The 25728-nt window shown below is 38.5% G+C and overlaps 1 protein-coding gene across 4 annotated transcripts in view; it reads left to right on the forward strand.

Annotated features, from left to right (window-relative positions):
- Nucleotides 1-24459, forward strand: part of LOC137254683 (potassium voltage-gated channel subfamily H member 8-like) — a 231458-nt gene extending 206999 nt beyond the window's left edge. For 2 of the 4 annotated variants that reach the window (XM_067792537.1, XM_067792536.1), the window contains 12 exons: nucleotides 5639-5823; nucleotides 7538-7766; nucleotides 8366-8523; nucleotides 16596-16800; nucleotides 17636-17830; nucleotides 18158-18357; nucleotides 18784-19033; nucleotides 19422-19654; nucleotides 20419-20675; nucleotides 22095-22160; nucleotides 22969-23129; nucleotides 23566-24459. In XM_067792537.1, the coding sequence (XP_067648638.1) occupies nucleotides 5639-5823; nucleotides 7538-7766; nucleotides 8366-8523; nucleotides 16596-16800; nucleotides 17636-17830; nucleotides 18158-18357; nucleotides 18784-19033; nucleotides 19422-19654; nucleotides 20419-20675; nucleotides 22095-22160; nucleotides 22969-23129; nucleotides 23566-24341 (2915 nt within the window). In that variant the 3' untranslated portion in view covers nucleotides 24342-24459. The remainder of the gene's footprint in view (nucleotides 1-5638; nucleotides 5824-7537; nucleotides 7767-8365; nucleotides 8524-16595; nucleotides 16801-17635; nucleotides 17831-18157; nucleotides 18358-18783; nucleotides 19034-19421; nucleotides 19655-20418; nucleotides 20676-22094; nucleotides 22161-22968; nucleotides 23130-23565) is intronic. The other 2 variants (XM_067792538.1, XM_067792539.1) reach the window with 2 other exon arrangements.
- The last annotated feature ends 1269 nt before the right edge of the window (nucleotides 24460-25728 follow it).

Here is a 25728-nt window from a genome sequence, read left to right on the forward strand (position 1 = left end):
AAATTTATTTCTCAACCAAGATAAAAGAATTATGCTCCCGAAAGGAGCTTCACACTTTTCATATTGTTTTATTTTCCATTATTTTCCCAAACCTGCATCGAGGTGGACAGCAACGATCATTCCATTTGATTGCTTGTCCAGGGAACATTTTAGTATAGCTATTGGCATGCAAATTTCACGCCTTGAATGAAACCGTTCAACATCTTGTTCTTGATAAAAGTGTTTACCTGAGTTGTGGTAGAGATAGGACAAAGGTTGGACTTCAGTTTAATTTCCTCTTATCTGTACATTGATTGGAATGTTCCGTCTCACCAATCCACGTCCCAAATGAAACATGCCTGGTTACAGCATTTATGTCCTGATCCTGTGTAAGACATCCTGAGAAATGTTGACTACATTATTTTCATATCAGGTACCAGTGTTGTTGACCACAGCATTTTGGTGGCCGTCAATTTTCTAGGTCATGACGACACTTTGAAGATTCCAGCATGTTAATCTTCATGTTAAGTTTGTCAGCTAGATACCTTAAGAATAGTGCCCCGGATTTTCTTTATATTTGACTCCAAGCTTCATCAAGGGAAGGCGCCGGGTCCAGTTGATTTTGATGACCTTCACAGGCTTTTCAAGGTCACCTCGACACTTTGAAGATTTCAGCACATCAAATTACATATTAAAGCTTGTCAGCAAGATATCTCAAGAACAGTTCACTGGATTCATAGATTATCAAGACTTCTCTCACTGTTTTGGCATATTTCATACACCATGACAGTCGAGAAAACTCTTTTAACTGTTGTTTTGTGAGTTTGAATGATGGAGATAGTTTCAGCACCACAGAAATATGGGCCACGTCTAGGCAACACAGCAATACTACATCTTGTAGAATGAAACTCTCCTCTTGTGTTGGGCACTTCCATGAAGGGAGTGAAAACAAGGCAACAGAGTTAGAAGCATACTGAAGTGTAGCTCTATGGATACATTTGAGAATCACTTTTATAAGGGGATCAAAGTGTTAGACACTGAGATAGACAGGACACTGTTTCTTGAAGGGTTAAACATAGGCAGGATACTTCTGTCTGATAGGATAAACATTCAGGAGACAGACAGGTAATGGTTGTACAAGGGTTAAAAGTTCCTCCAGCAGGCAGAAAATGGTCATAATTAGTTGAAATGGTTCCTTTCATATGAAGAACATGGGCCTATACTCCAAGGGTTAATGAAGGAACATTGGTTTTTGAAGTTCAAAGGATTCCCAAAGTAGGATGAACAAAGGTATATGAAGCTGAAAGGGTTAATGAGATAGGCAGGCAAGATCATTGATTAATATCAACATTTCAAATGTTTTATTTTGCCATTAACAAAGTAACTTTTACATGAAATCATTATAAACAATTTAAACACAGATTAGTTTTCAGTTGAAGACCCACATGAACACTAATACCTAGTTGTAGAATGTACTTTTACCTGAGATGTTCCAGAGTACATTTATTCTGTGTAACTGTAGAGTATTGAAAAGACACCATGGAATAGAAGAATAGTTTGTGTTTTTCACATTGTGATTACTATTATTAACTTAACATATCAATATGGTGTCTATATTGACACAAATATGTATATGTATACTACTCAACAGAAGTTAAAGAATACCCATTTCTTTCATACTACTGTAGTTCATACAATCTGTTGTGCCATGACAGGCTCACTGCAGAAAATGTAGAAGACTAATGTGTTCATTATGTCTTTTGAGTCGTATATTCTGATGGAAAGAAATAATGCAACACCTATAAGTAGGTAACTACCTGCTGTGTTCTGTATACAGTCAAACCACAATGTCTTGAATTTTTGGTTCTGTCAAACTCTTCACTTGGTCCCTGCTGATTTCCTTATATTTATCATTATTTCTATGCTGACGGATCTGTGGAGCACTCAGTTATGAGGAACTGTTCCCTTGGTCCCGACAAGTTCTCCACAGTGGGGTGTGACTTTATATGTTTAGAGTACATGTCAGATGCAATGGGTGACTCTCTGCTAACACAGCATCACCGGTTGTCCTGGAGGAACAACTTGAAGAGCTTCACTGATGCTCTTTTCTATGTGTTCCCTTATTTCTTTCCATCATTATCATTGCCCAAGATAGCCATGTGCAAACTGACATCTAACCCAGTGCTATTTCTGACTGTCTCACAGTCAAGCCGGCGACTCCAGGTAAATGTTGTCACTTTATATCTATCTGTAGCTGTTTGTCTCAAGGAGAAGCCTGCAAGCTATGACAAACCTGCCTGAGTGTAGATGTCATCCTCTAGTCTATGTCTAACATCACATTCATCCTTAGATGTGTTATAACATCATATTCTCTTCTAGTCTCTGTATAGCAACATATTTCCTTTACTATTCGACATCTTGCCTAGTTGCTGTGTAACACCATTATTCTCTTCTAGCCTATATATAACATCTTTCTCCTCCTGTCAATGTATAACATCATTTTCGTCCTGTCTGTTTATAACATCATATTCTCCCCGTGCCTGTGTGTAACAGTATTACCTTCTATTCTGTGTATGATGCCATGTTACTTATGATGTTGCATGAATAACATACTTTCATGTAGTATTGTATGACATTGTATTCTCCTGTGGTACTGTGCAGAACGTATTTTCATGTAGTGTTGTATAACAGTGTATGCTCCTGTACTACTGTTGATAACATACTTTCATGTGTTATTGTATGACATTGTATTCTCTTGTACTACTGTGCAGAACATACTTTCATGTAGTGTTGTATGACATTGTATTCACCAGCGATCTAAATGCCTTTCTATGACATCCCTCATCTGTGGATGACCTATTCTTCTCTTGTCTACGTATGACATTGTGTTCTTCTGAAGTTGTGCTGCCGTGTTATCCGCAGTCTTTATATGACCTATTCTCATCTGATATGTGTACCTTTTGTAATGTATCATATACTTTACCAGACTGCCTGTAGCATGTTTTGCTCTAATCTTTTTATCTTTGTTTTACTTTATGTTTTGCATGCTTTAATGGTTAAATTCAAAACATTAGATCAAGCTAGCATCTGAGATGAATTTCATTCATATAAACATAACTGAGTTCTCTACAGCAGAGTTACATCCCTTTGGCACATCTGTTGTCCTTGGTTTGAATCCCTCAGTTATGTGGCTAGGTGTTGTAGTACCAAACTCAAGGGTTTAACCAGTGTGATTCATGTAATATCCAGGACACTTCTCTACAACATTAACCTGATATTGTGTATTACTGGAGACTCGTATCATATAATGTTCAACTCACACACTCATACACTGAGTTCAGTAGGTTCAGTTGGTGTTCTACAGCCAACATGTATCATAACAGGCAACTAACAGGACTTGGTAGCCAGGCTTGCTGAATCATTGTGTCCCAATTGTGTAAATAGATGTTCATGATATTTATCACTGGAGCATTCTGTTCAGACCCACTGATTTACTGACCACCACCATATAGATGAGATATTGCTGAGTGTGACATAAAAAACAAATAAACAAACAAAAATATATATCTATAGCTGTCAACAGTTTGTGTTTGGTGCAGTTGTAGCATGAGTGTACCTGTTGTGTCTGTGGCCTTCAGCATTGCTGAGGCATTGAGACTATACTGTGGACTGAAATTAGCTCTGTCCTTGCTTTGGATAGGTAACGACTTCCATGAACTCAAGATGATCTCTTTATTTGGATTTCACATTTGCTTGCAGATTTTTGTAACAACTTGAATTCAGTTGTCATAGATATGTGCTGGCTGAATGTTTGTTTGCATGTTTTACACTGACTAAGGAAAATAACAATAGCTTTAGTTTGCCATGAGGTATCTCTTTCAGAAGATAATTTTAACTGCATCCTTTAATAAATGGAAATGGTATTATTATTATAATGGTTGTTCAAAGAATAATGTACAATCAATATTTAAAGTCTTTTCCTTACTTTTCATATTTGTTGAAGTAAGGCCAAAACATAAGACAAGATTCCTATTTTAAAGCAGTCTGTTTCTGTTTGTCCGGTTCTGTGGCTAACATTGTAATCAAGCTGCAATACATTATTTATAAGACAGAGTTGATCAGCTGTAAACTGATATACAATAGTGCGTAGTTAGAGTATATTGCTTGTTACTGCTTACACTACTTGTGAATTATTGACAATTATAGTTGGATGAAGAATGTAATGAAGACAACTGAGGCGTATTTCAGAATGTTGTGTTTGTATGGAGCTGGAACTCCATTACCAGTATATTTGTGAACATAGATTTCAGGACGTTTCCCAACAATCTGGAACAACAGTGAAACCATTATTGTCATGGGACATCAATTCCATAGGAATGAACTAAATGAACTATTATTTGAATACTAAATTTGTCTCTTATCAAAACCATTCAAGGAGTATGGCACCTCTGCCAAATATTCCTCACTCACAGTCCAACTCAAGTTCAAGACAACACAGATTGTCATGTGGGTGTTTCCGACTTGTCAGGGAATATCCCTCGCACTAGCTAAGGAACCTTGATCAAGTTTAGACAATGCAACTATGGTATTTTATTTCAAAAACATAGTCTGTAAAACCTTTTTGCCAGATAAGAACACAAAGTGGTTACCAAGGTGATTTTGTTGGCACTAAATGCACACAAATGTCTGTTTACCATTTCTTGTTGTGACATTGTCCCTGAACCTTGAAACCAGTCAACAGGTGGCAAGGTGGTCCAGTGGTTACAGAACTTCTTGTACTAAAAAGCTGTTTCAGGTTTGATTCCCACCATATGTGAGATCAATTCTGCTATGATGGTGCTGGAATTTTGCTTATAAGGACATAAAACCAAACCTCAGTTACATCAATTTCCTAACTGTAAAATGTAATGAAATGTGTACCTTGGGCTTATGTGAATTGAGTATCACCGAACTGATCTCAGACAGTTGATGGGATGATTCATCAATCTGAATTCAAATTGAAAATTACCACTGAAATTGCAAAAATATATGCCAAAGATTATAACCTATTTTACTTTAAACTCTTCTAATGATGTACTCAGACCTCTAGTATATTTTTAGATAGAATGAAAATAAGAATTACGTGAAAAGTTTGAAAACTTTAAATGAACTTAAAGTTTTAGGAGGAGATGCACTTCAGATGTGGACTGTAATGCTGGAGCTAAACTGTTATGAGAAAATTAACTTTTATGAGTGCCAAGATATCTTGTAATAATGGTCTGAACGAGCTAGAAGTAGTGTTGCCATGCATATCCAATACTGTGTGCAGTTAACTCCAGAGTTAGTACAACATGTAGGTGACTAATGGAGGTAGAGCCAGGCTGCAGAATGAGATACCTGACCTTGTCTGGGGATCTGTTCCCTATTATTGGAGGTCTAGAGTTCATGAGGTCAGCGTATTGTTGAGACCAGTCCCAATAACGGACAGCATGGGGTGAAAGCAAAACAGCGTAAGGTATTTGATGCTTCTAAATTCAAATCAGGTAATCAGAACTAAATCAATTTTTGTCAGACAGTTCTATAGATTTTGGCTGCAGGTCTGTGCTTTGCTAATTCCGAGAGAAATTTTATCATTGATGTTGAATTAGATTTGAATTTATTTTGTTTTTGTGTTTTTCAGACAATGCTGGAGAGAAGGTGGAGAGAGCGGAGGAGAATCAGTTTCTGGACGAAATGCCGGAAAACTACCATTACCAACGGCGCCATAGCCGAGCGGTGCTGTATCACCTCTCTGGACAGTTTGAGAAACAGAACAAGGCCAAGACTAAACTGCAACAGCTTAATAGGGTGGGCACCACGAAAATGGTACATTTACTTTTCAAGCTTAATCATTGCAATTCTTTCTAGAGCTTAGCCTGCCTGCACAAGTAAGTAACCTCTGCACTGGTCAACATCAAATACGTATTTTGAATTTGGAACTGAAAGAACTTGAAGTAAAATGTACAATGAGTAGATATCCACCATCACTTTGATTCAAATGTTCTACACTCTGTAATATTTTCCATCAACAATGAGTTTCAATGTATATTTGTTGATGAGATGATTCTTTTAAGACATGAACATTATTTATTACAGGTATAGTGGTATACCTGCCTCAGATGTTGTGTTGTATCTAAATCAGTGCGTGTTGACCAGTGTAGTACTAACACCACTGTTTGGTTAAATCAGTGACAGCATGCTTCACATAACATTCATTTCAAATTAGGACTCACATGCTATGCATAATCAAATAGTTCTGGATTTTTCATAAGTTTTTAAAAGCATCTGATTTGAATTCTTGACTAGCAGTAGAATTTTAGTATATTTTCCCTGTATAGCTGAATTATATTATTTCATATTTAGTCTTTATAGATCAGATTACTCACTGTAGACATTTCTATAAAACAGAAATTGTTCCATTGACAGTTTGAAGTATGAGCATGTGTGGTTATTGGGCTGGTGTGTGTGACCTTTGTGTGTGACCTCTGTGTGTGACCTTTGTGTGTGATCTCCATATGGGTGAATGTGAGGCTTACCTTCTGCTGCTCTCTCACAATGCATATACTTATACCTGAGCCTGAGAGCTACCATTGTCATAGCTCCCATGCTGTAACACAAACCTTCGGCAGTCTTGGCACTAACATCTCAAAGAATGAGGCACCGAAAGCTTCACCAGTCCTGTTTCCTTCACTGACAAGGCCTGCATGTGTTTAACTCTCCAGGTCTCAGTCCAGTCTCAGCATGATGGCTGTCATGACTAAAGTTTACAACTGACTCAGGTGACATTTTCACATAGATTGTAACCACTTGCTTGGTAGTAACAGCAGAATCTATGTCAAAATGTTGCCTATACAGCATGAAGAAGTTGTATGTCCGTAAACATTGTCCTCTAAACTTGTGAAGTTTAGAATCACAGCTTAGACTTCGTCTCTAGCAACCCATTCTTGTCATTAGAGGTGACTAACGGGATCGGGTGTGCAGACTCACTGGCTTGGTCATTGTGTCACAGTTGCATAGATCAGTGCACATGCTGTTGATCACTGGATTGTCTGGTCCAGATTTGATTTTTCACAGAGCGGCACCATATAGCTGGCATATTGCTGAGTGTCGTGCTAAAATTAACATAAACATCACACACACAATACTGTAGATTTCAACATGGAATCAATAACACTGTTCAGCAATAATACAGTAGAGGCTCCTCCCATTCTGATACCAGCCAAGCAGGAAACAATAGTCAGTTAGTGGGAATGGCCTAATATATTTTCAGTTTCAATTTATGGCCAATAACCCAAATGTTATTGCTCGTGTAGCCAACTAAATACCATTGAATCACTTTCTTTCTCAGAAATTGTTGAAGAAAATCTTGCCTTTATTATGTGCTGCATTATATCTTGTAGTATGTCATCTGTTGATTCTTTCAGAAATGGTTATACAGAAATAATGTTGCCTTTATTTTGTGTTTGAGTATATGTTGTCATTGTGATCACCCAAATCTTGTATGTGTTGACACTAAAAGTTGGAATGTGTGATATTGCAGCTACATTCCATATCAGGCAAAATGCCTGAATACAAAGTACAGGAAGCCAAAAAGTCCCGCTATATCATAGTGCATTATGGGATATTCAAAATCGGCTGGGATTGGTTGATTCTGCTGTGCACATTCTACATCGCCATCATGGTGCCATTCAACGCCACCTTTCAGGGACAGAGGCGAGCAAGACATTCCATGTACTCTGATGTTGTCGTAGAAATTCTCTTCATCATAGGTAAGTTCTTCGTGAAGTATCTTATCACCTGCTCCCTAGGGGCTGCAATAGTGGTTTCAAAGTTATAGATTTGGGCTAGATTAGGTCCTCAGGACTTCATGCAAGTTGTATTGGGGTGAGTGTTGCATGATTGTTGGTCTGGGCTAGATTAGGTCCTCAAGACCTCATGCAAGGTGTAGTAAGGAGAATGTTGCATAATTGGTGATCTGGGTTAGATTCGGTCCTCAAGACCTCGTGTGAGGTGTAGTGACAAGAGGATAACATGATTGGTGATCTCGATTTGACAAGGTTCCTAGGACTGTATGCAAAGCAGAGTGAGTGTCACATTTAAGAGGTGAGATGAAAGTTGGTCAGTATGATAACCTGTGTTATTGTCAAGATTGTGAATCAGAGCCTCACAGTACTTTGATTGATGAATTTTCAACCAGTAAGATGCAGTTTATTCAACACTCATCCTCTATTAACAAATGTTGTAATACCTACAAAGCACTGATGCTGAGTTCATCACAGACTTTCAAAATATGACATGTGTGAACAAGGTTTATTACTGAATGTTCAAGGCATATATGTCAATAAAAGATAACTCTGTATATTTTCAGATATAGTATTAAACTTCCGCACATCATATGTGAACAAGAGCGGCCAGGTTGTATATGAATCTCGCATGATCGCCATGAACTACATCAAGGGCTGGTTTCTCCTGGATCTGCTGGCAGCCATTCCCTTTGACCTCCTGTATGCTGTACAGATCAACACAGTAAGTCCTTATCTGCCACCATTCCCTTTGACCTCCTGTACGCTGTACAGATCAACACAGAAAGTCCTTCTCCACTGTTTTTCCCTTTGACCTCCTCTATAATGTACAGATCAACACAATAGGTAGTGAGAAGTAGGAGAAGTAAGTGCTTCTCCACTGTCTTCCCCTTTGGACTCCTGTGTGCTGTACAAATCAACACACCATATGTAAAATCCTCCTGTCTGTCTCAGTGTGTACTGTATGTGTCTACTTCAGGTAAGAGCACACACAGCTTCTGATATGACATTTCAGTCACACACCTGTCAGTAAGGTCAAGCAAATGAGGACCTGAGAAGGTCCTGTATGGAGTACAGATCATGAACAAAGGGCACCAGCCATTGATATTCTTATTTTCAATAATGCAACTGAGAATAAGGATTATGAATGGAGTTAGCCAGGTGTTGAGAGGAGGATAAAATTTCTATTGCTACACAAATACAATGTCATGAAGCAACTTTCTCTGTTCATAAAGGACTGAGAGACTGCGACCTTAGTGCTGTGACTATGAAAGTGTATGTTAGGGATCAGAATTACCAACACCTTAGCTCTAGGATGGTTTTCTACAAAGGCACCCTAGTCTTCATGTCTGGTATGTTTCTCTTCACACCGATTATCCTTCCTCTGTCAAACAGAAATGTTAGATCTGTGTTGGGTCAAGCCTTAAAATCATGGTCATCACAAGCATCAGTGTGCATGGTGGAAGGATGCATAACTGGGACTACGTTTTCGTAGATCTCTTAACAGTAAGATAGCCATAAGTTAATGTTAATGTATGGCACTTCCCACAATCTTATCAATAAGAGAGCCTAACAAATCTAGGCCCTGAACTGTGTATGGAGATCAAAGGTTACTTGTGACAGCTTCAGACTGATTGTGTTCCTGTCTGTCATCTATAATACCTAGTGCATTCCATGTTGGTTGGTCTGGTAATGGAGCTTAGACCCTCACAACCACACAATACTATGTCCTATAGAAGTACAACACCTGCTGCTGGGGAAGCTCGTAATACAATCTATGACGGAACCAAGTTCCATATGAACATCATATCAAATTAGCAGCAGTTAAATACTCTGAGTATCACAAAGGATAATGTTCATGTGTGGTGTATCACATAGCAATGGATGTGCAGTCAAGTCTATCACTCTCTCCAGCTTTATGATCAACAAGCATATTCCAGTGCTGATTAGTGCTTTTATGGGGCTTTGCATTTGTTTTATGGTGTCTGTGTTTTTCAGTGTAAACCAAGCAGCCAATCATCACCAAAATCTTTTATTGGAAATGACATCACCAGTTTCCTGCCACAGTTAACTGATCATCAATCAGACGACCACTTTACCTTTTCAGTCGACAATGGTAACATAGACAGTTATAGACAGGGTGGACAGTATAATGAATTCTGTTCTCACCATCGTCTTCCTTGATTCAAAACTGTGTTACCCAGCTGCTCCAGGGTATTCATGAAAATAGAATGTAAATATATTACACTGGTTAAACAAACATTTTATTATGAACTAGCTGTCCTGACATGGTTTGTCAAAGTGGTCTCAAGCTACTAAAGTACATATAACACGACAACACTCCCTTAAAAACCTATGATATTCAGATGAGCCCAACTTGGTTATTTTTGGAGTGCAGCTAAATATATGTAAGCTGCTGTTTGTACTCTGTAGATCTCAAATACCTTGGGTCAACCAAGTGCAGTAGGCTTCATGACATCATGTAGATTACACTTCAGAATGGGTCCCAAACACCTTGTGTTTGTCCTTATGTGGATTACACTGCAGAATGGGTCCCAAACACCTTGTGTTTGTCCTTATGTGGATTACACTTCAGAATGGGTCCCAAACACCTTGTGTTTGTCCTTATGTGGATTACACTGCAGAATGGGTCCCAAACACCTTGTGTTTGTCCTTATGTGGATTACACTTCAGAATGGGTCCCAAACACCTTGTGTTTGTCCTTATGTGGATTACACTTCAGAATGGGTCCCAAACACCTTGTGTTTGTCCTTATGTGTTTGTCCTTATGTAGATTACACTTCAGAATGGGTCCCAAATACCTTGTGTTTGTCCTTATGTGGATTTCACTGCAGAATGGGTCCCAAACACCTTGTGTTTGTCCTTATGTAGATTACACTTCAGAATGGGTCCCAAACACCTTGTGTTTGTCCTTATGTAGATTACACTGCAGAATGGGTCCCAAACACCTTGTGTTTGTCCTTATGTGGATTACACTGCAGAATGAGTCCCAAATGCCTCATTTTTTGTCTTCAGGTAGATTCCAGGGCTGAAAGGTCCCAAATTTTTACCTGAATTACCATTCTGACCTTCTGACCTTCTGACCTTGACCATACTTCTTAATTTGCTCAAAACACATACAGCTTGTTAAACAACTTCACCAGCATTGACAGTTCAGTCTCTAATCGCCTACATCTCCAATCACCAACAAAAACAAAGCTCTCTAATTAGGATGAAAAATGCACGGGTTAGACCCACCTGTCTGGTTTGTTTGATATGCCGACAGATAATGTTTCTGGTTCTTGTCTTGTCTTGGCTCTCACTCAAAACAGAGAAGATCGGTCTCTGTGGACTCTGTCACTGTTCCTAGCTTTACTACAAATTTGGTAACCAAAGTAAAATCAATATTGACCTCCAAGACAGTGAGGAAAGAAACGGGGAACTTGTGCATTTGCCATAACAGCAATGACATAAAGCAAACCTATCTCTTACACTCCACCTTAAGGAAAAATACATGTCACCTTATCAGTAGAACAGTGTTGGCTCAGTGGGTAAGTGACAACTGAACTGAGCCGACTGAAACTGACTTTAACGGGCCAGCAACACTTCAACTGGATTACATCGGATTACCTGACCGGACTAGTGGGACGACCCCAAATGCCACCCCTGCTCCTATACTGAAACCGCCTGACCAGAGCTATTTAGTGATTTTGATTGACTGTTGTTATGAGAATATTTAGTTGAGTATGAAGATAAGTATATTCAATATGGATTCCATTGTTTAATTAGATGTAAAGCATTGGTGTATGAACATTTCAGTAGTGATTTTATTTATAAATGGCCTAACATGTCAAAATATAAGCAGCTTTTTTTCATGTTTTTATTTCCAAGAGATGCATGTTAGCTTGCAATTGGTAGCTGTGTGCAAAGGCAATAAATTTACAGGATTTGTAGTATTTTTTTTATCTCTTTTTTGATCTGGTGAAAGTTGGGTTTAAACTTTTTTTGTGCTCATAGTGTAAATATTATTCTTTACTATTAGGCAGATACTGTTCAAACCAAATAATATATTCTCTAATGTTCAATTCAATTTGTCCTTCCCCCAATATCCTGAGCCATGAGGACAGTTCGGTCCACACTTCCTTTACAAAACTACACTCTAACAGTAGATGCCATACAAACTCTTGTTCCTGTCTATGAAACGTGCATAATGGTCATTCTCTAATTCCAGTCTTGTGTAGATAAGCATTAGTCCAAGTATTCTGAGTAATCTTATATTGGAAATATTTCAGATTACACTCAGTGTGCATCTACTGGGCATACAATGTGTATATCCTAATCACTCTGCGGAAATCATCTTCCTAATATTTCTTCCCATTAAGACATTAAATATCTTTTAATATCACTAAATAGAATCATTTTATACCTCTGTATACCTCTTTTTCTTCTTTCAAGTAGAAGAGTCCAGTGTCAGATCATAGGGGGGACACTTATTTATCATTGTGTAATCTGTGGTCAACAGACCATGAAGTGTTGTTTTAAGAATGTAGGCGAACAGAGAACAACCCATACAGACTGGTTGATACAGATGTGCGTAAAACATTGAATTTTGTTCAGTGTCTGTCTTATGTGTCATTTTATACTGTTAACAATTTATCCAGGAAAATGCATGTGTCAAAGAGCTATTTCATGTCACATTTGCTATTTTGGGGATTACACTTATATTTTTACAGTTTTGTGTCAAAAGGTCCCAGTTGTAGCCCTTTGGTTAGAATCTACATGCCCGTGTGACATGTCATGTATGTAGTACATTACTTTCTCATACTGTGGCATATCATATTATTCAATCCTTCCACATAACCTGGATTCTGCATGCAGTGCCTATTGGACAATTGTATTATGACCTTACTGTTGTTGAATATTTATTCAAGGTTTATGTTTTGCACACTGAAATTACAGAATGCTGGATATCATATCGTGAGTGAGTTTTGGACTTTCACTGGTGATGGAAATATTTCAAAATTGTTTTTACACAAATCTTGGAATGTGCATATAAATACATTAAGCATATCTTTTTGCCTGGATACACAGAGGGAATGATGTTCTGAGAATATGCATGCCATTCTGTCCTTTTCCTGTACTTGTGGTTTGAAAACTGAATGTATCAGCCCATCAACAATGTGCTTGTTCAGCATATGGCGGCTACTAGCATTTGCTGACAAATCTCATCAAGATGACAATCGATCATCTAATTAACTCTCATACCTGGATTTAAGTGTCTAAACCTGTTGGGATATGCCACCACCTTTCAGAGATCAATATTTCATGGACATAAGAAAAATGTTGGTTTGAAGAAAAAAAGCAAATTCATTTTGGTTGATTGATACACTTAAAGCTGGTGTTAGAGTGTGAGAGACGACTACTGAAGCGCTCTCTCAGATGCACTGTGTTGGTCAAATTGTACTCTGAGACAGGCAATATATTTTGTTCTGTTTCAACATTTTCAGATTGAAATCCATTTCACAGATTAATTGCACCAGTTTCCCATTCCACCAATGCTATCCCGAAACTATTATCATATTAGGTTTGTTTGATCTGGTCATGTGTTGGCACTTCCATGACTTTGTTCTGGCATTTGTTATAATAAACATGATTATTGTCAGGAAACACAGTTAGGCCACATAAATTCAATTACTTGCTTCACAGATTGTTATCCAAAAATATTTTTCTTTTCTTTTTAAAGAAATATGAATCCGTAACTATATTTATTCCTGCATTGTGCTGCTTCTCCTACTTGCATGTGTATAATTGGATCATACATAGCCACCATAGATCACTACACTACTCAACACAAATTATGGAACACCTACACCAATCAACTATAGCCATGTCAAAGACTTTGTGTCTTCCTACATTCTTTTGAGAAATATATTTTGTTTAGAATAGTACAGATATTGAGCACATAAGCCCTTAATGTAGTTGTTATGCAATGTTATAGTTATTACCCATAACACTCAGGTCTCTGACTGCAGCAAGTTTAGGGGTTGGACCTAGATTTTCGAAGCTCTCTTAGTGCCAAGATAGTCTTGAGTGCTGGATGGGAGGACTTGACAGTCAGATGTGTAAAACCAGCATTTAAATTTGTCTTGTCTGATGTTAGGAGACAAGTTATAATTAGTTCCATGTTACAGATTTATGAAGTGTATACCATATATACATTCTGATGAATGTTGAAAGAGGTAGAAATGTCTTGCTGTTCAAGTCATGAAAGACCTTAAAGACATGGTTAAGCACACTGTCAAGAGTTGCATCCCTTGGCTCTCTTTGTTTCCTGCTGACCGATAATTAACTCTTGTTTCTCATATATCCATTATTTCCTGTTAACGTAGTTAACTATGCTTTAACTAAGGTACTTTTAAATTTGAACCCTTTAATTCATCACAAATATAATTAGTGCCAACACTTCATGTCAACAGTGCAAGATAATAACCTACAATGTTGTACTGTTCACAGGCATGACAGTGTGGCCTAGTGGTTAAGGTGCTTGCATATTATACCCAAGGCCAGGGTTCAGTTCTCCACAAACAACGTATCCAGACCATTTCAAATCTTCTAAACCAACACTCACTCACTCTAGTTCAGCTTGAAGATGACTGTGCTCGATCACTCACTCACTTTTTCACTCACTCACTCAGACTTATTCATTCAGTCACTCATTCTCTCACTCATCCACATCTATTAAGATTGATGCTAATTTCAAATATCACCTTCACAAGAACTTCTGTTTTCAGGCAATAAAGTAAAGTTTGTAAATAGCTGCAAGTATGACCAACAAGTAATCATTTTCTTGGGTGTAACCATCAGGGAGAATAATTTTCTGTTTTTATCAACAGAAGTGAAGTGAATTATTACCATCACAAGTTCATATTTTAATTTTTTTCATATCAAACAAAGATTTAGTAATATAAGTAATGGAATTTATGATTCATTTTTTTATCACAAATTTATCACAAATCTCAGAACTATAAATGCATTGGTTTTGTTTAGATGTCAAAATTTGATTTACGACGAAAAAAGAAATTCTTGTTGGATCTGTTAAGATAGGGAATGAATAGTAAACCATCATCTCATGATTCTCAGCATAACATACTCTTTAACAATCATATGTTTAAGTGAAGTACAGACTTAAGTGTTATGTTTGTTCAGACTTTGAATGTGCACCTCACACTCTACCTCACAATGTATTGCTGTAACTTGAGATATTTCATTCCACAATAGTAAACCGCAACCCATTCATTTATATGGTAATGACCAACAACAGTCTACCAAGTATATCTGTTGGATATGTATCATACCAAACATGTGCATGTTCCGATGAATGTGTGTTGGGGTCAAAGACATTGACTGCAGGTATGTTTTCACATTTAGTTACAGTGATCCCTCAATAAGGGACGTAGCCTGAGACGGGGTTATAGTCATGATCACAATATGAGAGGATTATTGATAAAAGTATCCTGGAAATCATCTCCTTGACAACCCACTTAGGTTCAGTCTCAGGAGGCTGGGAGGTGTCTTCAGCTATTCACAGCATGATACTGGTAACTTTGATATTGGTAACTTTGGGTTGTTTCCAAAACCAAGGGCTTTAGGAAGAAAAAGTGATGGATCAATTGTATAGCTCCATTTAATGAGATGGCCCAAGGGTTTCACAAACGTGGATCCTCACGTGATTCTCTCCCACATCAAGTTGACATGCTGTTACTTAACTGGAATACAATTGAAAGCAGCATTCAACTGACTACCTCAACATTTTGTGTTCTGTTTTCAGTTTGATCATTTAGAAGTTCTCTGATAAACAGACCTTATCAGAACAACATATGCATATTTTAACAAATCATTCTATCTATCTATCTATCTATCTATCTATCTATCTATCTATCTATCTATCTATCTATCTATCTACCTGTCTGTCGGTCTGTGTGAGTGTGTGTGTGAGTGTGTGTGTGTGAGTGTGCGTGTGTGCGTGCGTGCGTGCGTGCGTGCGTGCGTGCGTGTGTGTGTGTGTGTTTTATACATGTATACATATATGCCAACAAGCAGTACTGAGGTTGAAATCAAAGGGATGAAGAAAACTTTACTTGTTAATTGTGTAGCCATTTAATAAGTTTGAAATCAACAAGTTTAAAATTGTCTCAGATAATTGAGTCCTATGCATTGTGGTAGTAACATTATGACCTGTAAATGAAAGCATCAGAACTGTTATTGGTGAGTTGTGGTAAAGTGCCTGCATAAATGATCAAGAGTAACACAGGCTATATTCCTGAGAATACAGCTACCAATTTCACCGACTTGATATTGAAAAAGTGTCAAGTTCATTACATGCTGTATGTAAAGTGAAACTAATTTTCAGTACCTGTGATGCACATATTCTGTGTAATGAGAAATGAGAATTTTTAGCTATTATTTGATATGATTTAAATATCAGACAATCAAAAATATATGCCATTTATTATTTACTCTCCAGGGATGCCATGGCCAAAAAGCATTTGCTCATCACGCCAAGAACCCACGTTTGATTCCCCACAAGGGGTACAATGTCTGAAGCCCATTTCTGGTGTCCCTTGCCATGACATTGCTAGAATATTGCTAAAGGCAGCATGAAAACAAACTCACTAACTCCCATGACTGAAAAGAACTGCCTGTAGAACAATGGGAAATATATCCTGTCAAGGTGAGCTTCAGTACCTCATGTTACCCTGTGATGTGTATGTAGCCTTTAACACTGTGTTTCAACAGGGCACCCTCATCCATCTGCTGAAAGTGGCAAGACTGCTGCGACTGGCCAGGTTGTTGCAGAAACTGGATCGCTACTCCCAGTACAGCGTCCTCGTCCTCACACTCCTGATGTCCATGTTCGCTCTGGCAGCTCATTGGATGGCCTGTATCTGGTTTGCCATTGGCAAGAATGAAATTGAAGATAATCCAATGAACCGGACTGTTGGTAAGACAGGGCTTCTTCTGTGAGTGCATCTGTGAGAGGGATCATGATCTAGATTTATTAAAAAAAACAACCCCAAACATTCTTACTATTGATGACCTCCATTTCTTTGAGTGATGAAAGTTTTGTATGTGTCACAATGACAGATAGTTTCATTTTGTAAGTGCAGTACAGTAGCCTTTTTTCAAAATCAAATCATTCAGTTAGACCAATTTCACTGCAATTTTTAGTGAGGCAAAAGTAAATATAGAAATTGTAAGACATTAGTTGTGATTAAATGCATTAATGTCCTCTTGAAAACATAATGGAGACCACCACTGACACCAGTAATGCAGGATGTTTGGACAGACCATCTTTCTTTGTAAATTGAATGAGTCAGTGAGTGAGTTTGGATCAGTGCCACATTGAACAGTATTCAGACGTATCAAGTCAGCTTGATGTGAGAGGTTTGTTGTTTAACACATCACTCAGCAGTATTCCAGCTTCATGGCCACAGGCTGCTAGAAAAACCTGGGCCAAACAATCCAGTGATTGACATCATCACCATTGATCTATGCAACTGGGTGTGAGGAAATCCCATAGTAATGGAGGGCTTGGAATGTTGACACACCAAGTGTGACAATATATCTGTATCTGCTGGCAGTGGGGTAGTTTAGTGGTTAAAGTATACGCTCATCACGCCGAAGACCCATGTTTGATTCCCCACATGGGTACAACGTGTGAAGCACATTTCTGGTGTACCCTGCCTTGATATTGCTGGATTATTGCTAAAAGCTCACTCACTATTGCTAAACTCACTCACTCACTCACTCACTCACTCAATGTATCTGCTCGACAGGGTGGCTGTATGAGCTTGGGAACCGCATTGAGAACCCGATAGTGAATCACACCATTGAAGAGCTTGATACCATGACATCATATGTGACGGCACTCTACTTCACCTGCAGCAGTCTCACAAGTGTGGGTTTTGGCAATGTTTCCGCCAACACAAACATTGAGAAAATATTCTCAGTGTGTGCCATGCTTGCTGGAGGTAAGATTCCTACATGTAACTAACTCAGGGGGTAATGTCAGAAATATTTTATTTGTAATCAAGATCAGTGACTGTGCTCAGATGAAAATATAAAGGCTATAAAGGAACATAATTAAGCCATGACTTGCTTTGAAGAAAATTATCAAAAACGTGACAAAAGTTTACCTACCCTAACATTTAGGAGAATGTGACACTTGCCATAAGGTAACTTTCCTGTTATAGTCTGGAATTGTTTGTTCTTAGAATTGGACAAATCTTCAAAGATACTTTATTGATTGACGTCTATACATGCCAGAAATGAACATATTGGGGTAATTTCTATTCCAGCCATGATGCATGCTGTCATCTTCGGTAATGTCACTGCAATAATCCAGAGAATGTATGCCCGGCGCCAAAACTTTCACTCCAGAACAAAGGACCTCAAAGATTTTTTCCGTACCCACCACATCCCCAAAACTCTGAAACAGCGAATGCAAGAATACTTCCAAACGATGTGGTCCATGAACAATGGCATTGACCTTCATGAGGTAGGTCATGAGGTCAAGGTCAGTGTAGGATTTGGCAATATTCTTGAATACAGTTGCCCCAAATTATTTTCTGAAATCTATGCCTTCTATTCCTACTTGTTCTGTTTGTGAAATGGGGAAAAATGACGCACTGTAGATTATGACAAAATGACAATAGTATTGTTTCGCTATAGTAGGATAGCTTTGTATTTAAACATGCCACTCATCATCCTAAAAGTCAAGGGATATTTTTGAATATTGTTAATAGTAGCATAAAATGTTGGTCTCTGATCTTCTGAAGGAGTTTGACTTCAACAACTAAGTCTCTTTCCCCAATCCATATAGCTGCTATAGCCATTATGTCCACGCTGTCGTTCAGCAGTCATTGATGCTTTGTGGATTAGATGAGCTGAACAATAACAGATGAATCTTTGGATTTGTTGCCAGATCTTGAAAGACTTCCCCGAGGAGATGCGTGGTGAGATCGGACTTCACCTGAACCGAGAGATTCTCTCCCTTCCCATCTTTGAGAGTGCCACCCAGGGTTGCCTGAAGTCAATCACTCTGCAGACACGCCGAATCTTCTGTGCCCCAGGGGAATTTCTGCTCCACAAGGGCGATGCTGTCAACTACATTTACTACCTCTGCAGTGGTTCCATGGAAGTCCTTAAGGATGAGATGGTCGTGGCTATCCTTGGTGGGACTTCTTAGGTCATCTCATTCAGTTTCAGTCATAAACTTAAAAGTGTTTTCTCTAATGACAAACCTGTGAAGATGAGTTTGTTTTGGATATCAGTTAAAAAAATTGATTCTGCTGATTCTCATGTTCTATTCTAACAACTGTGTAAATACATCAGTTTATCTACACAATCATCAGATGCTTAGTGGTTAAAGAATTCATTTGTCACACCAATGACTGGGGTTTATTTCCCCACATGTGTGCAAATTGTGTGAAGCACATTTCTGGTACCTTCTGCCATGATACTGGAATATTGCTAAAAGTGGTGTAAAAGCATATTCAATCACTCAACTATCCTTTATGAAGCTAACAAATAATATTATAATTCAGACAAATCTGTTTCCAGGAAAAGGCGACCTGTTTGGTACTGACATCGCATTTGAGGAACCAATCAGCATCTCAGCCTGTGACGTGAGATCACTGGCATACTGTGAACTTCTATGCATTAACCTTAAGGGTCTGCTGGATGCACTTGCCCTATATCCAGAATTCTCTGAAAAATTTGCTCAAGAAATTCAACATGACCTGACATACAACTTAAGAGAAGGTCATGATGACTCATCCTCAATAGTCACAACGGTAGTTGTCCCCCTTTTTTGTACCACTATTTATTCAAAATATTTCTTGAAAGTGAATTGTAAAATGTATCCTTGGGGTAAAGTAGACATTAATATATTTCCTGTCTATTTGCTGGACATTAGATGACGGGGTTGTTGACCAGGTGAACTATTACAACAGATGGCGCCTTTCATGTTACATCAGAGGTAGTAGGGTAGCCTACTGAATATTATGTTCCCCAGATGCTTGTTTGATTCCCATTATGGAACAGTGTGCAAATCCCATTTTGGGTATTTGGGTCTTTCAAATATTGATAATTGCAGTGAAAAAAACAAACTCACTGACCCATTTTACATCAGTCTTTCACTATACTGATCGAGTATACTTCATAAATACACTTCATAAATTGCCAAAAGTGAAAAGTATTTAGAAGCAACATTACTTTGACTGGTAATTTTATATATTTTTTCCCTCCTGCCTTTAGGTTTTCTGAGGACAAAAATCCATAAAACGAGAAAAAAAGTTGGTTTGGCCTTATTGTGAATTTTGGTTTCAAGTGGTCAGATAGGTACCACAGTTACATGATATTGATAATTTTATTTGCAACTTGCAGGTGTTTAATTGGTAATATATACTCATGGAAACATATTTTTTTCTATGAGTATATGAACCAGGTGCACACACTATCACCCATATCTGCCCCAGCCATGATTGCCTTGCTGGCTACTGTAAGTCTATTCACATACCATCATCATCCTTTAAGGATTGTTGTTTGTTGTCTGTAGGAGGATGAGGAGGAAGAGGAGAGCCCCATCGCCCCTGTCATCACTCTGCCCTCCATCTCAGAGGATGAAGAGGAAAACACTGATGACGATGATGATGACGGAAAGACTGGGGGGATCATCAACAAGCTTCAGTTCGCTGATGAAGACACCGACCAATCAGACACGCGAGATCATTCATCATCATCACCGTTACTGAACCAGTCGGACAGTAGCTTACATACAATAGTCCCAAATGGAGATTTGCAGGGATTATCAAGGTTTGTCCCTAGATACATTGTGTCAGTAGTCCTCTTCCATGTAATATACAGCAATTCCCTCACAGCGTTAATGTGCAGAAGCAATTCCCTCACAGTATTAATGTGTCCAGTAGCAATTCCCTCACAGTATTGATGTGGCAGTAGCAGTTCCCTCACAGTGTTAATGTGTCAGTAGCCATTCCCTCACAGTATTGATGTGTCCAATAGCAATTCCCTCACAGTATTAATGTGTCCAGTAGCAATTCCCTCACAGTAGTAATGTGTCCAGTAGCAGTTCCCTCACAGTATTAAAGTAACCAGTAGCAATTCCTTCACTGTATGAATATGTCAGTAGCAATTCCCTCTCAGTATTAAAGTGTCCAGTAGCAATTCCTTCACTGTATGAATATGTCAGTAGCAATTCCCTCTCAGTATTAAAGTGTCCAGTAGCAATTCCTTCACTGTATGAATATGTCAGTAGCAATTCCCTCACAGTATTAAAGTGTCCAATAACAATTCCTTCACTGTATGAATATGTCAGTAGCAATTCCCTCACAGTATTAAAGTGTCCAATAACAATTCCTTCACTGTATGAATATGTCAGTAGCAATTCCCTCTCAGTATTGATGTGTCCAATAGCTATTCCTTCACTGTATGAATATGTCAGTAGCAATTCCCTCTCAGTATTAAAGTGTCCAATAACAATTCCCTCACAGTATTAAAGTGTCCAGTAGCAATTCCTTCACTGTATGAATATGTCAGTAGCAATTCCCTCTCAGTATTAAAGTGTCCAGTAGCAATTCCTTCACTGTATGAATATGTCAGTAGCAATTCCCTCTCAGTATTAAAGTGTCCAGTAGCAATTCCTTCACTGTATGAATATGTCAGTAGCAATTCCCTCTCAGTATTAAAGTGTCCAGTAGCAATTCCTTCACTGTATGAATATGTCAGTAGCAATTCCCTCTCAGTATTAAAGTGTCCAGTAGCAATTCCTTCACTGTATGAATATGTCAGTAGCAATTCCCTCTCAGTATTAATGTGTCCAGTAGCAATTCCCTCACAGTATTAATGTGTCCAGTAGCAATTCATTCACAGTGTTGATGTGGCAGTAGCAGTTCCCTCACTGTATGAATCTGTCAGTAGCAATTCCCTCTCAGTATTGATGTGTCCAAAAGCAATTCCCTCACTGTATGAATGTGTCCAGCAGCAATTCCCTCACAGTAGTAATGTGTCAATAGCAATTCCCTCACAGTATTAATGTGTCCAATAGCTATTCCTTCACAGTATTAATGTGTCAGTAGCAATTCCCTCAGTATTAATGTGTCCGTAGCAATTCCCTCACTGTATGAATGTGTCCAGTAGCAATACCCTCACAGTACTAATGTGTCTAGTAGAAATTCACTCAATTCCTTAACCCTGTGTTGTCTCCCCTTGTGACAGCTCTCATCTTGCCGGACAGAGTAGACTCCCGCGGTGGTTTGCCACCCCGACCCGCCCACATCAAAGGTACGGTGTGACCTAATGTGAATATTTATTTGAAGCCTTTACTGTATTGAAGAAAAACACTGGCTATAGGATTTTATATTTGCCGTATTCTTAGTACAAATGTAAATAGCTCCCAGTTGTCAGGAGTGGAATGTCACCTTAACCAGTGTGGGTTGGCTGTTCCTCAGTGTTGTGAAGATAGTGTTGCCCTAACAACTGATGTTTACTAGTTCTTCCCAGTTGTCAGGAGTGGAATGTTACCATAACCAATGTGGGTTGGCTGTTCCTCAGTGTTGTGAATACAGTGTTGCCCTAACAACTGATGTTTACTAGTTCTTCCCAGTTGTCAGGAGTGGAATGTTACCATAACCAATGTGGGTTTGCTGTTCCTCAGTGTTGTGAAGATAGTGTTGCCCTTACAACTGATGTTTACTAGTTCTTCCCAGTTGTCAGGAACGGAATGTTACCATAAGCAATGTCACAAGAACCTGCTTCTGTTGAATGTGTTTAAGTCTGATGGGGTATAGGTACTGCTAGAAATGTACTGTTTGAAGTTTTGGAAATGTATTTGTTTTTAGAATGTACTCATCCCACAGATGACATCCTTATCTTGTCAGTTTGCTGACTGGGTTAACCTCTTTGGTCATGTGGACAGGGCATTCGACTTTGGGTCAGAAGTTCAAATAGGGTCCATTGTTCAAATCCCAGCACAGGAATTATGTGGCCGCTACCTGAGAACATGTTTACCATTACAATTTTTTTTTTTTAAAAACTCATCTTGAATTATATCATAGAATATTACTGAAGGACATACATCGTTCATTCACAGGAACGACATGGAGAAAGAAGATGTTCTTCCAAACAGAAAACCAAGTCTTGCCACAGCAGAGATGCGCTTCCCTACAGGTGGCGTGAAGCGGTACAGACAGAATCGTGGTGGTGCTGCATCTAAAATACGAGGAGGTCGACCTATGCCCGTTTTAAGTCAAGGTAAAGTATTCTGTCAGAAAAATAAGTATTATGCACCAGGGTCCTTTGTATCTCTGAGAGGTCACTATGTCATCATTGTCCTACTTGAACATAAATGTAGGTCTGTCTTCTACCAACAAGATTCTACTCAGTGACTTTTGAAAAATACCTGATTTCTATTAGCCACAATTGAATGTTTCAGATCCCAGGAGCCAAGTAATTAATCCTTCCTGTACAATGAGCTACTTTCAGTTACATGTGTATTGTTTCTTATCATAGGTACAGTGCGTAAAGGTCATTTCTGGTGTCCCCCAGAATGATATTCCGAGAAAACTTAATTACTAAATGTGTCATAAAAACATACCCTGAAACAACAAGAATGTAAGAATGGAGATAAATATTACTTGTCCAGCTATGTTAGTCATTCAAATAATGGTGATACTTGTTGTTTTGCCAGTGTCCAACCAGCGGTCCCAGGAGGCAGTCCTTGTACACAGCCTACATGTAGAGATGGAAGGAACCAGGAATGCTGTTGAGACATTGGAACACCGTATAGATGCCATGTCGCGCGAGGTCAAAAATATCAGTCAAAATGTGGACTACATATTGAAGGCTATCAACTCACTTTCAATGCCCTCTGAGTCACCTTCACCTTTCGGGAGACATCATTTCTCTTATGGACATTCACCTGACACTGACGCTTCATCGTTAACAGCACAGGTGGGATCCCGTCATAATAGTTACAGTGACTGTATACCCCACAGCCATCCAGGGAGATCCTCACTCTCACCAGCATCCAGTGTCCATGGAAACAGTCCAGGGGAGGCAACTCATGGCAGTGGCAAAGGGGGAAATTTGGAAGCATTATCTATCAGGACATTGAGGCATAAGAGGCCTGATGATGCTTTAAACATTGCAGCCAAACAAAAACTAGGGCTACCATTTTCAGATCCACATTATCGTAAAAATGACAATTTGCATGAACTTCAACCATCAACTAGTGCTTCTAAAGACAGTTTTCAGTGTCCGTCAGAAACAGGAGGGTCAACACCAAGTCCGTGCATGCAGGAAAGGCGAGACTTTGCTGAATTTGAGGGCAAAAAGGGAGTGGCATCAACAGCTCCTCCCAGCCAATCAGAGGCAGTGTTTAACTTTGTCAACGAACTCACAGAGCCTAAGACAAAAATATTTGTCAGTCCTGAAGATGTTTCCCTGGAGACAACTGAACTGTGATACATTGTCAGATTGTGGTACTCAGTTGACACTTGTCCTAGTTGTACTTACATTGCCTCATTGTTAGATTTTCATCTTTGATTGTCATTGGAGAGAGAAGTCATTTAAAAGATGTTGCAAGAATATTAAGATGTTAAAAATTTACCACACTGTTATTTCAGTTGGCACTTCATTCTTACTGTTACTGTTTAATGCTGAAAATCTGAATCTCAAGACCACCCCCTGATGTGTTGAATTTCTACATTTCACAATGAAAAATGTAAAGGTGCAGCATCTCTCTGCTGAATTTTGGATGGGAAAATTCTTCATAGGAAATTTAGTTCGTAATGTAGAATACTTGGTTACATAAATGTTTAATCCAAAACGTCATTTAGAACAACCTATTTCAGTATATCAAACACTTAATACTCTTTCGAGCTTGGCCCAACCTTTCCTTTCTTCCACTCTAGGAAACTAATTTCAACATCAACACTATGATGTTTGATATGTTTAGCACAAAATAATACTTACTTATAACTGAAATTGTTTTTCAATTCTTTTACCACTAAATTTTGTTTAATATTAAAGAAACGAACTTAGTTAAAGTTGCTATCAAGACAGATAAATTTTTTAAATGCTCTAATCAAAACCTGTTTAAAGTATATGAGTAAAACTCATGTTTCCATGTCTTTCTTCTTTTTTTTTGTCAACAAATTAATACTTGAGGAAATAAACAAACTGATATTTGAACTTGTTACAATTTTCAAATACATGGACCCTAATCTTTGAACCAAAATCAATGAGCAAAATTGGGAAACGGTACTAGCAACATGTAGTATCTATTTATGAAGATTAAAAAATCTGTGATGTTTGCAAAATGATACTGCACCTTTAAGACCTGTGTCACAGCTTGAATACAGACAGCTCTGTTACCGTCACTGCCAGCAACATGGACAACTGTGGTGGGCGTTTCATTCATCTCACCTTGTTGTAGATAAGTGTTCGCCATGTTGAATATGTAGTATATTTACAGTCCATTTGAGTCAAAGTCTCCCCAATGAATTGCTCTCTATCTCAAATACAAATAATCATAAATGACTCAAACTAACGCCGAAGTAAATAGGCACAACACACCAACTCTGCAAATTTTTGTCAACAAAATATAAAAGTTGTTTAACAAATCATCATTATTTTCATTCGATACTGCAAGATTTGTGACATGGGTGTAGCAACAGCTCAGGTAAGCGAGAGACATGTGCAATGTTGATTTCATTGGTAGGGTATGGGATCAAAAGTCATCACACTAAATCAGGCATGGAGTCGCTGCTGTCAGAGTCATCAGAGTGCACCCATATGATAACAGGAATGATAGTCGCCTGTTGTAAACCACTTTGAAGCCAGTACTGAC

The sequence above is a fragment of the Haliotis asinina genome, chromosome 10 (genome assembly GCF_037392515.1).
Source record: "Haliotis asinina isolate JCU_RB_2024 chromosome 10, JCU_Hal_asi_v2, whole genome shotgun sequence".
Lineage (NCBI taxonomy): Eukaryota > Metazoa > Mollusca > Gastropoda > Lepetellida > Haliotidae > Haliotis > Haliotis asinina.